General features: G+C 41.9%; 1 protein-coding gene across 1 annotated transcript; it reads left to right on the top strand.

The window, feature by feature from the left end:
- Positions 1-1,641: 1,641 nt before the first annotated feature.
- On the top strand, positions 1,642-15,996 carry LOC116408385 (vomeronasal type-2 receptor 26-like). Its single transcript, XM_031895160.1, has 6 exons — positions 1,642-1,865; positions 3,150-3,441; positions 5,382-6,206; positions 9,075-9,302; positions 13,173-13,296; positions 15,089-15,996. Exons 1-6 carry the CDS (start codon positions 1,642-1,644, stop codon positions 15,994-15,996), a joined length of 2,601 nt encoding a protein of 866 aa, XP_031751020.1.
- Positions 15,997-17,096: the final 1,100 nt, after the last annotated feature.

The following is a 17,096-nucleotide window of genomic DNA, read 5'->3' as shown; positions in this document are numbered from 1 at the left end:
CTCACCGTGAGGAACCCCCTACCCAACATCCCCCGGCAGGGCATTCCCCAACCCCCTCACTGCCCTCACCATGAGGAACCCCCTACCCAACATCCCCCGACAGGGCAATCCCCAACATCACTGCCCTCCCTGCGAGGAACCCCCTACCCAACATCCCCCGGCAGGGCATTCCCCAACCTCCTCACTGCCCTCACCGTGAGGAACCCCTACCCAACATCCCCCGGCAGGGCATTCCCCAACCCCCTCACTGCCCTCACCATGAGGAACCCCCTACCCAACATCCCCCGACAGGGCAATCCCCAACATCACTGCCCTCCCTGCGAGGAACCCCCTACCCAACATCCCCCAGCAGGGCATTCCCCAACCTCACTGCCCTCCCCATGACCAACCCCCTACCTAACATCCCCCAGCAGGGCATTCCCCAACCCCCTCACTGCCCTCACCATGAGGAACCCCCTACCCAACATCTCCCGGCAGGGCATTCCCCAACCCCCTCACTGCCCTCACCATGAGGAACCCCCTACTCAACATCCCCCAGCAGGGCATTCCCCAACCCCCTCACTGCCCTCACCGTGAGGAACCCCCTACCCAACATCCCCCGGCAGGGCATTCCCCAACCTCACTGCCCTCACCGTGAGGAACCCCCCTACCGAACATCCCCCGGCAGGGCATTCCCCAACCACTGTGAGGAACCCCCTACCCAACATCCCCCAGCAGGGCATTCCCCAACCTCCTCACTGCCCTCACCGTGAGGAATCCCCTACCCAACATCCCCCGGCAGGGCATTCCCCAACCTCACTGCCCTCACCGTGAGGAACCCCCTACCCAACATCCCCCGGCAGGGCATTCCCCAACCTCACTGCCCTCACCGTGAGGAACCCCCTACCCAACATCCCCCGGCAGGGCATTCCCCAACCCCCTCACTGCCCTCACCGTGAGGAACCCCCTACCCAACATCCCCCGGCAGGGCATTCCCCAACCCCCTCACTGCCCTCACCGTGAGGAACCCCCTACCCAACATCCCCCGGCAGGGCATTCCCCAACCCCCTCACTGCCCTCACCGTGAGGAACCCCCTACCCAACATCCCCCGGCAGGGCATTCCCCAACCCCCTCACTGCCCTCACCGTGAGGAACCCCCTACCCAACATCCCCCGGCAGGGCATTCCCCAACCCCCTCACTGCCAACCAATTGACAACCAAGTGACTAACCAAGCACATACAGCACTAACACACATAAATGGGTCTGTTCTACACATGCCTGAACATTGTGTGAACATGGTGCATCTCTTAAACATAGGGATGGTCTTTATTTTTATAAATTTATGTGTAATTCAGTGTCACAAAAATAAAACTGGAGAGAATTATAGTGTTATTTTTTTTACAGTTGTTCAGCTTTTAGGAACAGTCTGGAAAATCCCCAATGTATGTACCTATAATCAGTTTGCTTTACACATGCTCAGTGTATAAAATGAGGGTTGGATGAGCCAGTCCCCATACTCTGACTCTGTTCTACACATGCAGCCACATCCTGGAACCCATGTTGGTCTCTGTGCTGCTGCCTGGTACTGCTGGGTAAACTCTTGTATTTCTTGTTTTCTTCTGGGGTACACTGTGCTATCCTGGGGTGCAATGCTGAAGATATGGCTGCCTCTAACCCCCTTGCAGTGTTGGTATATCTGACCTTTATTAGTGTGATAACTTGCAAATCTCAGGCTCACAGGAATCCTGCTTGTTACCTGACGATCACTGGCACGTATGAGGACTATGAGTATATACAAGAAGGAGATACAATGATTGGCGGGGTGCTAACTGTCAACTCATTTATGGTTCCCCGGGCCAGTTACAAACCAATGGTGTGTGCCTGGTAAGTCCTGTGCTTTACCTGCAAAATAAAGTATGTGGAATAAAGAAATATGGAAAATATTAAATATTCGGCACTGTCTGGTTTTTGTTCTGGAATTATGAACATTAGTGATAAATCTTATAATTTGATTCCTTTTGTCATATAATCTTCCATTTTATGATGCTCCATAGTCTGAGCTGGTGGGATGACGGCTATAGCTTGAAGAACGTATTATAGTAACATTTATCAAATGACACTAAGGGCAAAAGAGACAAAATAATAATGATATTATTGTTCTTATCCAATGTAGTTTATTGTCCTATAACTTACTGCAGGGCTAATAGTGGGGCTAATATACTGATATATATGATGTACAACATTCTATTCTCATTGTAGCCAGGCTTTTATTATTATTATTATTATTATTATTGTGCACAAATCAGTTACAATCATGATAGAAAAGTATAACAAGCAATTAATGATGGACTTCCAACAAAGAATCCAAAGCATTATCTTGTCACCTTGTGGGGCAGAAGGATAATGGAGGATGTTATTGAATATCCTATGTTAGTGAGTTTTCAATTGGATCACAGTATTTTTGTTAGTTTTAGAATTTTTTTAATTATTTACTTTCCTCTTCCAGTAATCAAATGGCGGCCAATAACCCTGCCAACCAATTACTATTCCTCTGTGAGGCTGCAGTGTTGTCATTATTATTATTATTATTATTTTTTAATACTTTTCTATTCAAACCTTCTCCTGGTCTCCTGGTCTCTAATTCCCACCGCTCAGAAAATCACTACATCATTTCTATTTCATTGAGAGTTTTGCTTGACCCTTTAACGTAAGATTAGGTAAAAGTATGATTAGGCTTGCCTTTTGGAGGGATCTAGATGAAGGCAGTGTAGAGACCCAATGGCCATACTAGTTCATTTGACAGAAGAATCCCATGAAGCAAGACCAAGGTTGCCATAAGTAGATGAGTGGCCATGCTCCCAATCACATCCAAACTCTAATATCATTTTTATATATCCTTACTCATTGTGCCATTGTAGTCCAGAAACAGGTACCTTGCCTGTACCTTCCATTGGCAGTCTTGACCAAGACAAATGTAAATAAAACAAAAATGCATTAGCCTGAAATAAAATATAAAAAAAGAGGAGTCAGAAACTCTTATAAAGGGCAATACGTTTGGCCTCATTTGGAGAATAGTTGCCTCCATAGCCTCTTTATTCTTCTGGGTTTGAGTAATAATAGTTTATGATTGGTTACACGCAATGTGACTAACATGAGTGGTTTCTCCAGGCCCCTCCCTGAGTATTACAGACAGTTATTGGATTTTCGCTTTGTCATTGAGCAAACTAACAAGGATCCGGCCTGGTTACCCAACCTGACCCTGGGGTACCATATATACGACTCCTGTGGGGACCCCCGGAAGGCAGTGAGGAGCGTATTACAGATATTATCTGGTACCCAAGAGCCGGTTCCCAATTACTCCTGTGTGGGAAAGAGAAACATTGCTGGGTTTATTGGGGATCTCACCTCAGAGACAACTGTACCCATAGCCCAAATATTAAGCCTGCTTGGATATTCTCAGGTGAGTAATCATTGTGTAATAACAGTAATATTTGATGAAACTTTTTAGCCAATCAACTCAGATGTGTTTTTCATGTTCATGTTCACAACCCTTTTAAAAGTTCTGAATCCTCCCCTTCTAAAATGTCCTGCAGTGAGACAGCCATTTTGAGATTAATGCAAGATAAAAACTAGAGAGTTAGAAAAGAATGATAAAATTAAGAATAGGGAAAAAAGTGAAGCCTTACAGTCGACCTGCTTTTTGGTTGCCAGGGTCAATGATTCAGTGACAACAAGAAAGTATTTTCAGTTGCAGTATGAATATGGGCAGAATAGGAAGGCTAATAAATCATAAACCAAACAAAATAAATACTCAACTGAGTGAAAACTGATTGGAATAGGTCCTTTTTATCCTACTAACCTGTAGGCACATACAGCATTTTTGCCATTGCTCATTGCATCCTGCATAAAGTGCTGGGATCCCAAACTAAACCCAAAATTCAGTACATTTTTAGTTCTGTGGTGCCTCAACTTTTAATTTTTTTATCTAACAATGTTAAACTCTGTCAGTGCTTAAAGAATAAGTAAAACTTTTTTTTTCCATCAGTAAAATTACTCTAAACAGCCTTCAGAATTACCTACCTTTGTCCCAGCATTCTGCCTGACCTGGCTCCTGAGTTAGAAGTTGATTGTTTCCTTTGCTTCCTTGTGCAGAGTGAAGTCCCACCCCCACTTCCTGCTCAGTTCCCTCATCACTTCACAGGTGTTTTTTTTTTAGATGGGGGAACTGAGCAGGAAGTGGGGGCGGGGTTTCACTCTGCACAAGGAAGCAAAGGAAACAATCAACTTCTAAATCAGGAGCCAATAGCAGCAGATCAGTGATTAACTTTTTTCAGCACCAGTTAAAATAATTTAATGAAAGTTTCAATTGGTTGCCATGGTTTACTGCCTAGGTGAAAATTTGCCCTAAAAAGCAGGAAAATATTAATTGATTCCTCAGAACCACCTACATAGGAGACATGATGTTCACCTTCTTGTCTTGTCCAATCTTATTCAGGCTAACCTTTGCATAACCTATTTGCTAGACATGGATTCACAGTGAAATTCCGCAAGTGATTGGAAGAGAAATTGGCTAATTATATACTATTATACACTATTCTAATAATTGCATAATATCATGTATATTATAGACCAGGGGTCCCCAACCTCATACAGTCAAATGTAAAAAGACTTAAGGTCCCCATAGAAGGGCCGATTGTAGCTGCCGATATCAGTCCCTTGGACCGATTCGTCAGCTTATCGGCCCATGTAGGGGCAAAAACGACAGCCATACCCAACCGATATCTGGCCTGAAATTGGCCAGATATCGATTGGCCAGGTTAAAAGATTCAGTCGGATTGGAGACTGCATCGGCTTGTTGATGCGGTCCCCGAACCGACTGCCCCATTGCAGCCATTATAATTCGATTGTTTGGCCCTGGGGCCAAACGATCGAATTAGCCTACATGTTCCCTGATATTGCCCACCCATAGGTGGGGATATTGGGTGAAGATCCGCTCACTTGGTGACCTCGCCAAGCGAGCAAATCTTCACGTGTATGGGCACCTTTAGAGAGCAACACAAGCACCATAAAAGTTCATGGAGGAGCCAAATAAGGGCTGTGATTGGCTATTAGGCAGCCTCCATGCACCCTATTGGCTTACAGGGGGTTTTATTTGGTAGTAAATCTTGTTTTTATTCAACAAAAACTTGCCCCCAAGTCAGAAATTCAAAAATAACTCCCTGGTTTGGAAGCACTGAGAGCAACATCCAAGGGGTTGGGGATCACTGGTATAGACTAAGGAAGGCTATCTAAGTCTCTATGGTTAATTTCTCTTGTTTATATTACAGAATGAAGCACCAGTGTCTAACTTTGGTAATTAGACTTATCCCACAATACTTCACTTTCTTTCCTTATTTGCAGATCAGTTACGGAGCGACAGACACATTGCTCAGTGACAAAATCTCATTCCCGTACTTTTTCCGGACGTTACAAAGTGATCACGGCCATTATTTCTCATTAAGCAAATTACTCAAAGCCTTTGGTGGGAACTGGGTTGGAATCATCACATCCGATGATATCAGTGGAGAGAAAGAACTGCAGATACTGACAAACTATTTATCCATAGATGGGATTTGTGTTGAGTTCACCATCAAGATAAGTGAGACTATGGGTGGGGTTAAAGATTACGCCCGTAAGGATAGGCCCTATAAAGAGATCCTTCAGAAATCCTCAACCAATGTCGTTGTTCTTTGTGGGAAAGTTTCCATTGGTTTCATAGGGAAATTAGACATTTATACAGATGCCTTCATAGAGAAGACATTAATTGTCTCTTCAACGCTGACGGCTAAAAGTCACATTATGGCTTATACCCTGGAAATATTCCAAAACATTGTGGGGTTCGTGCAACGTTCCCCGTATTCTGCAGAGAGCCCAGATATAAAGCCCTTCATAGAGAGTATCCACCCTTCCCGGTATCCGCAGGACACGTTGCTGGAGGACATCTGGATGAAATATCATTCGTGTTTGTCAAAACAACAACATAGAAATGATGTGTATGAAAGCTTGTACATGTCTAAACTCCACAACTGCACCGGGCAGGAACGCATTACGGATATCCGCCATTTTGACAGTAAATTATACTCTCCCAGTGTGGCCCTGGCAGTCGATATGATGTCACACGCAATTCATGAAATGCAGATTTCCCTTGCTGAGCGACCTCCTGAGAATCAGATCTATAGGTACCAGGTAAATATGATTGGCTGTAATGTTAAAGGGGTTGTAAACCCAACTATAACTCTGTTGCCCCCTAGTGTTGCTATAGAAGTTGCTGAAAAACATAATTATAGATGCAAGAAAATTCACCAATGAGAATTCTACTGAGCAAAAGCATAATTTAAAATGCAAGAGAAGTGACCAATGAGAATGCTGATTCCCAGCACTGTGTCAGGCCCCTTGCTGGTACCTTACATATAGAGATAATGATGGCATTTTCCCGTCATTATATGGCACAGGAATCAGACATGGGGATAAAGGGACAGACTTGTTCAGTGCTGGGAAACTGTGCTTATTGCTCCCAACTCCAATTGCAGGAACAGAGAACAGGGAGCCGGATTTACTCGGATCAGCTGGGATTCTCATTGGAGGATTCTTTTGCATTTCAATGCTGCCAATGCGGGCCCTAGAGAGCTGGGAAAGTTTTATTGTGCAATATTGCTTTAAGAATCCAACCCTGATGTTGCTGGACTACAGCTCCCAGCATGCCTCACCCTTCATTATATGTTACATTATTCTGGGATTTGTAGTCCAGCAACAGCTGAGTAACGTTTGGTTGAGCCGTGCTGTGCAGCAGGGTTTATATCCCCTTTACTATTACGAATGCCATTGGGGTGGGCACCAAGATATATAGAATTAAAAGGGGTAATTAGGAAACATAATTTAGGCAATATGGAACAATTCTCTAATGCATTATTTATTTAGTTTTCATGCAATAATGAGTCAAAGTTCCTTATCCCGCTGCCTTCTCCCTCTAGCCAATACCTACAAGCTGCATACTAGCTAACCAATCACAGTCCTCCTATCTGCTTCCTATGAAACTACAGCCGTACTATGGAATTATGGGCACCGGCTCATGACTCACTGGTGTCATTTCTTTTGTGGGGCCACAAGCAAATTGTGTGACTTTCCTATTGAGTGGGTGGAAGTCTGTGCCCATCCTTGGATTTCCGTAAATTCTCAAACTTGCATTTTGGCGTATAATTTTTTTATATCAAACTATTTTTTTTTTATTTTACAAAAAAAAGGAAAATGAGGCAGTTAACAAGTTGGGTAACAAATGGTACAGATAGTTGAAGAATCTATCGAATAGCTATAAGAGTTATAGAAGGCAAATGTTATGAATAGTGATGAGCAAATCTGTCCCATTTAGCTTCACCGGAAAATTCGCAAATCTTTTAAAAGATTCGCGAAACGGCGAAAATGTCATGCTGCAAAAAAAAATTGCCGCCCGCGGCTATTCTTTTGATGCGCACGACTATTCTTGCGTCAATTTTTGGCCGCGCAACTATTCTTTTGATGCCTCGGCTATTCTTTTGATACGCAACTATTCTTGCAACAATTTTTGGACACGCGACTATTCCTTTGATGCGCGACTATTCTTTTGATGCCTGCGACTATTCTTGCGACAATCTTTGGACAAATTTTTCCATCCATTTCGCAAAACAATCCACCATTGGCAAAATGCTGAAATTCGCCGGAAATCCCTGCCTGGCGAAACATTTTGCCCATCACTAGTTATGAAGCCAAACCATTGTCTAGTATCACAATATGAATGTAACAAGAGAAAAGAAAAGGAATAGGGCAAGGAAAGAGAAGGAGGAGGTTAGGCAAGTCAAGTAGGGGTATTCAGCATCATATTTAGGCCGACAAAGGATATAGAATGGATACATTCCAGTTGGTTACAGTACCTGGGGCTGGAGGAGGAGATGGGAGCTTTGCACTTGGACTTCGCACAATTGGGCTGCCAGAGTCAGGGCAAATACCATAAAAGTCTCTGGAGGGTCAATTGTACAGGAGATAAAATACTCTCATTAGCTCCATGTGCCCTAACCCTAAGGCTTTATCCAAATGGCACATCAGATAGTATTTCTGCCCTGCCACCATGGGGCTGTAGGTTTAGTTCTAGTCAGGCCTCTATCTGCAAGTCTTTGCATCTCGTAATCATGATTGTGCGGGCTTTCTCCCACACTCACAACAAATCCTGGAGAACATAACCCAATAATAATGGTTTATTGATGTAGTCCCCACATATCAGTCGGTAGGGGAAAAAAACAGAAGTATTTTCCTAATAATTTTTTATTTAATGAGCTGAAGGAAATATATTAGGCACAGAGGCTTGTCAAGCTGTGGCCCTCATTCTATACCCTAATCTAAAGCCTCAGGCCTGGAGGCCAGGGGGGTAACCAAGATTATCCCATAATGGTATCTGAGGTAGGTCACAAGGGCTAAGCTAAAGGGCAGTTGTAGAGCTGTGCAGTACAGCAGTGTTTGGGTCCCCTTTGTTCTACCAGATAATTAAAGATTCAATTTAAAATTAACTTTTAGTATGACATGGAACTTGATATTCTGAGACAATTTGCAATTGGTCTTCACTTTTTATTACCTGTGGTTCACTTTGGAATTTCAGCATGTATCTGTTGCTAGGGTCCAAATTACCCTAGCAACCAGGCAGTGGTTTTAATGAGAGACTGAAAAATGAGTAGGAGAGGGAGTGAATAGAAAGATACTGTACATAATATAAAGTAACAATACCAATAACATTGTTGTTTACAGAGCAATCATTTTTGGCTGCCGGGGTCAGTGACCCCCATTTGAAAGATAGAAAGCAAATAATTCAAAAACTACAAGAAATAAAAAATGAGGACCATTTAAGAAGTTGCTAGGCATCAGCCATCCCATAACATACTAAAAATTAACTCAAAGGTGAACCACCCCTTTAAGTAGGTTGGTTACAATAACATATGATAACAAGAAATGCATTACTTTTGTTTAGTATTCAAGCCATATTTTAACCCAAATTTGCTGCAATACTAAACGAATACTATTTTTGTATAACAGTTACACCACTACCTGAAACGGCTTCTGTACAAGACCTCCACGGGCACCACCGCCTCCTTTGAAGAAAATGGAGAGCTGATCACTCAGTACATGATTTGTAACTGCGTCTTGGAACCTGATGAACAACTGAGCATAAACTCTCTAGGGGTGTTCAAACCACTGGACCCATCGAATGACAGACTAACGATCAACTCATATCAAATAATATGGATGAGCAACAAGAGCAAGGTCAGCAATTTCCTCATTCCTGCTAAACCCTCTCAATGTTAAGACTTTATAGCTTGGCAACCACAGGGCTCTACAGCCACAACCCGGAGAGGCACTTGTGCAAGAATGGACACAATCATTGTGCAAGTAGGCACCATTCATAAACGTGCTTGGGTCTGGTGCATCTTACACAACTCCTTTTACAAATCACATGCAAGTGCACCTATTGTCGCTGGGTACCCCTCAAGCTATCACCACCGTAGCTCCAGGGTTCCCACAATATTAAGGATTAATAGGGGTAATAGTGGTTCTTTTCTCTTACAATCAGTTGCCACAGGAGGATTTTATAGCTCCCTCCCCATCTGGCTCATCGCCATAGCAAAAAGAGTTTTGTGGGGTGGTTGTTGGCAATTCTGTGAAATTCATTTAGTTTCAGTAAGTTAGTTTCTAGTTTGTCTAATTTTGTCCATTAAAAATCGCCTTGTACTATGTTGTAATTGACCTTCTAGGTATGACCCGGTGGGAACTTTGATTGAGCTTTCTTGCTCCCTGGCACCCCATTGAATCTGACCCAACCTGTAGTACCTTGTTGCTCCGATTGGGCTTACACTTGTCCTCACTCTTAGCAATTACCTGTGTGCAGTTACATTGCAATGAGATCTTTGCCCTGGCCCACTGATACCTTAAAGTAACCTTCATCCCCTCCTCACAGACACAGTTACGCTGGAATTATGGGAGAAGACTCTGCATTGAGGGTAAAACAAACATGGTTAATTGCTTCCAAAATTGCATTTTCACTTGTAGCAATAAATTACCCTTACAATGTATAAGAAATATATTCATATAATAAGTTGGGGGAGGCAGATAGTGCCCCTTAACTTGCACATCCTTCATACACACAAGTTAGGAAGCCAAGCAAAGGCCAGACCCCAGCTACAAGTGCTTTTTGAATGAGCACTAAGAGACGCACTTTTGCATTCCTTGTACACAGTGTCAAGGGTAAATGACCCCAATCTACCCTAAGGGGCAGATTTACTAAGACACGAATTCGAATCCGAATTGGAAAAATCCGATTGGAAAACGAACATTTTGCGACTTTTTCGGCGCCTTTACGACTTTTTCGGAAATTGATGCGACTTTTTCGTTACCAATACGATTTGCGCGAAAAAACGCGAGTTTTTCGTAGCCATTCCGAAAGTTGCGCAAAATCTGGCGATTTTTTCGTAGCGTTAAAACTTGCGTGAAAAGTCGAGCCTTTTTCGTAGTGTTAAAACTTTTGCGCAAGTTTTAACACTACGAAAAAATCGCCAGATTTTGCTCAACTTTCGGAATGGCTACGAAAAACTCGCGTTTTTTCGCACAAATCGTATTGGTAACGAAAAAGTCACGACAAGTTTCCGAAAAAATCGCAAAATACCGATCATTACGAAAAAAATGCAATCGGACGCATTCGGCCCGTTCGTGGGTTAGTAAATGTGCCCCCTAGTATACACACATTTAGGGGGAGATTTATAAACATTAGAGTGTGTGGGTTTTTTTTTTTCACAATTTGAGGTTTTTTAGCACTAAAACTTGCACAATTCAAGTTATGGTTCAAGAACTCGAATGTCTGGAATTTATCAAGTGCAAAACCTCCTAAAACGTGAATGTAAAACTTCACCCTCTAAAAGCTTGTGAGTTTCTATGGAAGTCAATGGGAGTTGTCCTAGGCAAAGTCAAGACATATTTTGACTTCGAGATGTTCGAGTTTTATTTGAGTTTGTAAACTCGAAAATTACAGGTATTCAAGTTTTTTTAATCACACAAGTTTTATATATATATATATATATATATATATATATATATATATATATATATATATATTAATGAATAATTGAGCATTCGATATGCAAGTTAATTCAATTTAGAAAAACAAACTTGAATTCAAAGTGATACGTAAACCTATTGGTGTCTGAAGGATGTAGGGAATCTGTGCTGCAATGTGTATGTTTCTAAGGCTACTTGTAAATTCTTTTAGTTAATACTTATAGTGCAAGAAACAGGAGCATTTGGGGGTCCATTTTTGCTCTCTCTTAGATTGGAAGCTTATCTGGAAACGTCAGCTAAGTAGTGAGATCCAGTTTGACTTCCATATTTCTATAACCCTGTTAGTAGCTCAGGGTGACCCTGACTATATGTTGGACCTCAAAGAGAACAGTACAAAGCCACCACTTCTACTGAATCAGAGAAGGTCCCCCTTGCCCACAGTTTTACTTGAATGTGTCACGTGATATCAGTGAACCAGTAGGAAAATGACACCAAAACTCTATCATTTCTCTTCTTTTTTTATTTTCAAACTTGACTAAACTCGTTTTCCTGAATGTCTAACATTTACTAAAAAAAAAGTTGCTAGGACAAGTTGGTGCGAGAAAAGTCGACATTATAGAATTTTCACTGCGACAAATCAAAAAAGTTGAGTTTGTGGTCAAAACCCAGTGTCGAAAATTCGAAATCTCTAAAGTTTCGAGCAAAAGAAAGATCTTCAAGGAAAAGGAAGGGACCTTTGCCATTGGCTTCTTCATGATCTCAGCAAGTTTAACCTGGCGCATTGTCGAATTAAAATTTTTAGCTGTTTAAGCCAATGAATTCAAGCAATGGAATAGACCACTAACCCTGTGGGAATGAACATTGATGGAATCATGAGAGATAGACAAACCACTCTCCAAAGCATAAGGATTCCTGCTGAGTACCATGCCTTTACCTGCCAGACCATTTTGTCAAGCATGGGAAAGGGAACTTGCTACCAATATACCCGACAAAGCATGGGATAGAATCTATAAACCAAATCACAAAATTCAACATTGAAATTGAAGACCCTGTTCCAATTCTACTCAATATCTATCTGGACAAAAACGTTACCATTTCAGGTCCCCTTACCCTACACCTACTACAATCTGCACTTATTCCTAGAAAATGGAATGGTCAACCAACTCAGAAGAAATCAGGCAAATGGAAGAAATAACTTGCACAATTCACAATACTAGCTCACTGTATTGGAAAGTCTGGACTCCCTGGTTAAATTATATAAAATCACCATAGCCCTCACCTCAAAGACAGCCATTCATGGTAATATATTAGACATAGGGGCACATTCACTAATCCACGAACGGTCCGAAAGCGTCCGAATGCGTTTTTTTCCTAATGATCGGTATTTTTGCGACTTTTTCGTCGCCGTCACGACTTTTTTATATTTTCTGCAACTTTTTCGTCGGCGTCACGTTTTCACATATTTTCCACGACTTTTTTGTCGCCGCTGCGAAAAAATCGGATTGGTTCTTCCGCCGTTTACAATTGCTCAATACGAAAAAATCGCGACAGCAACGAAAAAGTTGTGCAAATACAATAAAGTCGTGATGGAGACGAAAAAGTCGTGCAAAATACGAAAAAAAACCGCGACGGTGACGAAAAGACGGTGACATTTTCGTTTCCAATCCGAATTTTTCCCATTTGGGATTCGGATTCGTGGATTAGTAAATGTGCCCCATAGTGTCCACAGTGTATATTCTCTCCAATTTCCACGTGATGAATTAGTAATGACTTGTTGACAGCTTTTGCTTGAAAAATACAGTGAAAAATACAATGTAAATATTCACACTTGCAATGTTTCTCCTCCCCCCCTTCTTCTGTATCCCTCCCCCTAAATGCAAAACATTAAATAAAGAATTGAAAAAACATTTTTTTTTAGATGTTTACACGCATAGTAAATCATGGAAAAGTTGCAGTGTTTTTTCTCTGTGATTTTTATTTAAAAAATCTGATTTAAGCAAAAAAAAAAAAAACAATGGATAGTAAATGAGCCCCTTAGATATGTAGAGAAACTAAGATCAACTTCTTGTTCTTCTTCTTTCTAAGTTCCCAAGTGCTAAATGTTCTGAGAGTTGTCTCCCCGGGTTCAGGAAGGTTCCAAGGATCGGGGCCCAGTCCTGCTGCTATGACTGCGCCGAGTGCTCTAAGGGAGAGGTTTCCGGTGTAATCGGTACGTAGTGTAGAACTGGGTTGCACTGTACAAATACTCTGATTATAACAAACGCGGGATCAGCAAACTGTTCCATTCGGACTCATGATTCTTTAATCCAGTTTAAAAAATCCAAAAAGTTTTAACACATTAACATTTACAAATGGGGTGGCAGGGTGCAAAAAACAGGTGCAAGATGCCATCTTTTTCCTACTGTGCACCTTATGACAATAACATTCGATTCACTTGGTGCAAGTCAGCTGCGGCTGTTGATAACAGGGGCAAGTTGAGGGTAAATTGTCCCTAAAGCCAATAAGGTGCATTTACAAGCAAAAACTCGTGCACTGAGCAGCATGCAAAGAGTTTTCCTGGCAGTGATGTGGGTGTTGATGCACTGAACACAATTGTGGTTGGTGCTTTAAAGGATAAGTAAGCCATTTATGTTTAAATCCCCTAAAATTACTCTAAACAGCCCCCATAATAACATGCCTTTCTCTCTGAGAGCAGATGTATTTTGTTTCTCTAGTTCACAAGCAGCTGAATAGCATTTCTTTTACTAACGTCCTTGTGTAACATGAGGCTCCTCCCCCAACTTGCTTTCTGAGCACTCCTTCTCTCTCTGACTATGAAGACCTCAAAGAGGTGCCTACTGGGCATGCTCACTGCCTCTACTCAATTAGAATCAATCAGGCCTGCACAGTAGGCACCTCTTTGAGATCTTCATTGGCGGAGAGGGAATGAGGGCTCAGAAAGCAAAAGGGGGTGGGGCTTCCTTGATCCATATCATGGAGGAAGGCTGCATTTTCCAGATATTTCAGGGTTTGATTGTTTTCAACATTTCAATGGCAGTCATTTATGGTGATTTTTGAACATAAAATGAAAAAATACATATGTCCTTACATATGTACACTAAAGATGGATTATTATGGTCTTCCACTTGTACCCCTTTGATGTTAACCCTCCTCCTAATATAATTCTGAAAGAGCCATGCTAATGTACATTTCAGCTGCCTCCCTTTTAATTATGAGTTGGGCAATTGTATGACTGGAGATGTAGCGTACTGTTCGCCGGCGAACTAATTCGCGCGAACATCGGGTGTTCGCGAACTTTCCGCGTATGTTCGCAATTTGGGTTCGCAAAACCTGGCTTTTCTAGGTTTTAAAGTTCGCCTTCCCATTGAAGTCTATGGGGTTCACAAAGTTCGCGAATATTCGCGCTTCTTGGCGTAAGTTTGCGAACGTGTTCGCGAAGTTTTTTTTTTTAGGTTCGCTACATCCCTATGTATGACTTAGGGGCCCATTCATTAAACCATGAATTTTCACCAAATAAAAGCACGATTGGGAAAAATTCGGAGTAACCACGGTAATTTCTGAAAAATTGCACGGAAATTTTTTTTTGGTCGTACAAAAATATTGTGGTTGCGATCCAAAAGTCACAAAATTTTCGCATCCAAGTTAAAACCTTTCTGGCTCTGGAACTTCAATGCATGATTTTGGAACCTCCCATAGGACTCAATGGTCATGGAAGTTAACGAAAAACCACAAGAAAAGTCGTTCCATTTTAACGATATTATTTGGTCATTACAAAAAGTTCTAAAAATTAGAAAAAATATGAATTTTTCTAAAAAAAAAAAAGTGGTTTAATGGGCCCCATACGGTTGCAGACATGTTAAGCTACATTTACAAAGCCTTCACTAATATCCACCTATGATTCCCGTGAACTTTATAAAATGCCTTTTTTATGTATATATAATATATATATATATAATATATATATATCGCAAATCCTCACATTTCTTATTTTTTTTTTATAGACAGTGTAAACTGCTTAAGATGCCCAGACATGGAATGGCCCAATGTGAAGAAGGATCAGTGTATTCCTAAAACTGAAGAATTTCTCCCATACAGTCATGATGGAATTTCTGTGTTTTTTTCAGCTGTCTCACTTCTTTTTGCTCTTATAACTCTGCTCATATTGAGAGTTTTCATTGTGTACCAGGACAGCCCCATAGTAAGAGCCAACAACCGGAGCCTGAGCTTCCTCCTCCTTGTCTCCATCAAGCTGAGCTTCCTCAGTGTGTTTCTGTTCCTCGGTCGCCCTGTGGATATAACCTGCATGCTGCGCATCATCACTTTTGGAATCACCTTCTCCATAGCTGTCTCTTCTCTCCTGGCCAAGACTATCATGGTTTGTGTTGCTTTCAAAGCCACCAAGCCAGGGAGCTCATGGAGAAAATGGCTGGGAGTCAAACTGTCCAATTCTGTAGTCTTGTTCTGCTCATCCATTCAAATAATCATCTGCATGACTTGGTTGGCCATTTCTCCTCCCTTTCAGGAACTGGACATTCACACTTCCCCTGGAACCATCATCATTCAGTGCAATGAGGGCTCAGCTATTGGCTTTTACTCAGTTATTGGGTATATGGGGCTTCTGGCAGCTGTTAGTTTTGTTTTAGCATTTTTAGCTCGGAGCTTACCGGACAGTTTTAATGAGGCCAAGTACATCACTTTCAGCATGCTGCTCTTCTGCAGTGTTTGGATCACAATGATCCCGGCCTATCTGAGCACCAAAGGCAAAAACACTGTGTGTGTGGAGATATTTGCCATACTCACCTCAAGCGCCGGCCTTTTAGCCTCTATATTTCTGCCCAAATGTTACACTATTTTAATTAGACCTGAAACGAACAAAAAAACACATTTTCATGGAAATAAAAGTTTATAAACTTTCAAATAGCAAATAAAAATTAAGACAAATTCTAAATCTCTCTGTATTACTATTCTAGTAGATCCTTGCTGCTGATTATTTTTTTCATATCTATGAAGAAGGTGAAAGGTTTCGACAACCTTTAATTCTTTAGTTTCTACTAAACCCTGGAGGTTTTGAGCCAGATAGGTTTGGGCCTATATTATAGTTAGTTGGGGGAGCAGATCCTTTGGCAGTTCAGTATTTGGCCGTGGGGGATTCTCCAGTTTATAAAAAGAGAAGCCAACATGTGCTTAGTCTCTTTTGGTTCTCATTTGCAGGAGGACCCAGTGCTGGGAACCTGGGATGGAGGTCGGTTCCCATAAGTAAAGTGCGTGCTAGGATAGATTTGTAATAGTGAGAGGCAGAATCAATGTAGTTAGTAGAACATCCAGATACTCCAACAAGGAACCAGGAGGGTTAGTACCCTGCAGTGTCAATGCTGCCATTATGGGGACTCAAGTGGTTAGGCTCAAGAATGGAGAGATTTTTAGAGTGTGGGACCACTGTGAGCTTCATCTAGAGTATTACCTCTGGGGTGCAAACATTACAGCTAAGATTGTGTGAGTAACAACTGATCTGAGAAAGTACTTTAGGCATTAACTGATTGATTAACCTGTACCGTCACCATCAGACACAAAGAGATTGTGACACGTTCCATCAATAACGAGTTTCATTTTTAAAGAACATAGGAAGATTTTCATTAAGCCTAGGGAAGACTAAGCCTTGACACCTCCATTTTTTCACTGCATTCTCGCATTCCTGCCATCTCCGGGTCTGTTGTATTCAGCTGTGCTCTGATTGGATATTTCTTCTTGTGGCTTCACAAGAACACAAGTCTCTTTACAGACACCAAAATTGACCAATCAAGGCACAGATGTAAGCAGTAGTGATGGGCGAAAAGTTTCGCCAGGCATGGATTCGCGGCGAATTTCCGCGTTTCGCCATTGGCGGATTGTTTCGCGAAACGGATGAAAAATTTAGCCGCGAAAAAATTCGCCGCACGTCCAAAAATTGTCGCCGGCGTCAAAAAAGAATAGTCGCGGGCGACAAAATAATAGCCGCGCAACGAAACAAGA

The sequence above is a fragment of the Xenopus tropicalis genome, chromosome 1 (assembly GCF_000004195.4).
Source record: "Xenopus tropicalis strain Nigerian chromosome 1, UCB_Xtro_10.0, whole genome shotgun sequence".
Lineage (NCBI taxonomy): Eukaryota > Metazoa > Chordata > Amphibia > Anura > Pipidae > Xenopus > Xenopus tropicalis.
Note: the sequence above shows the minus strand (reverse complement) of the source record. Positions and strands in the feature narration are given on the sequence as shown.

What these genes read in the sequence shown, in the direction of transcription:
- LOC116408385 (XM_031895160.1), top strand. Translation starts at nt 1,642, where the DNA reads ATGGCTGCCTCTAACCCCCTTGCAGTGTTGGTATATCTGACCTTTATT. An exon ending in ATCAGATCTATAGGTACCAG is followed by an intron (nt 6,207 to 9,074) that starts GTAAATATGATT and finishes TTTGTATAACAG; the next exon opens with TTACACCACTACCTGAAACG. An exon ending in GGATGAGCAACAAGAGCAAG is followed by an intron (nt 9,303 to 13,172) that starts GTCAGCAATTTC and finishes CTTCTTTCTAAG; the next exon opens with TTCCCAAGTGCTAAATGTTC.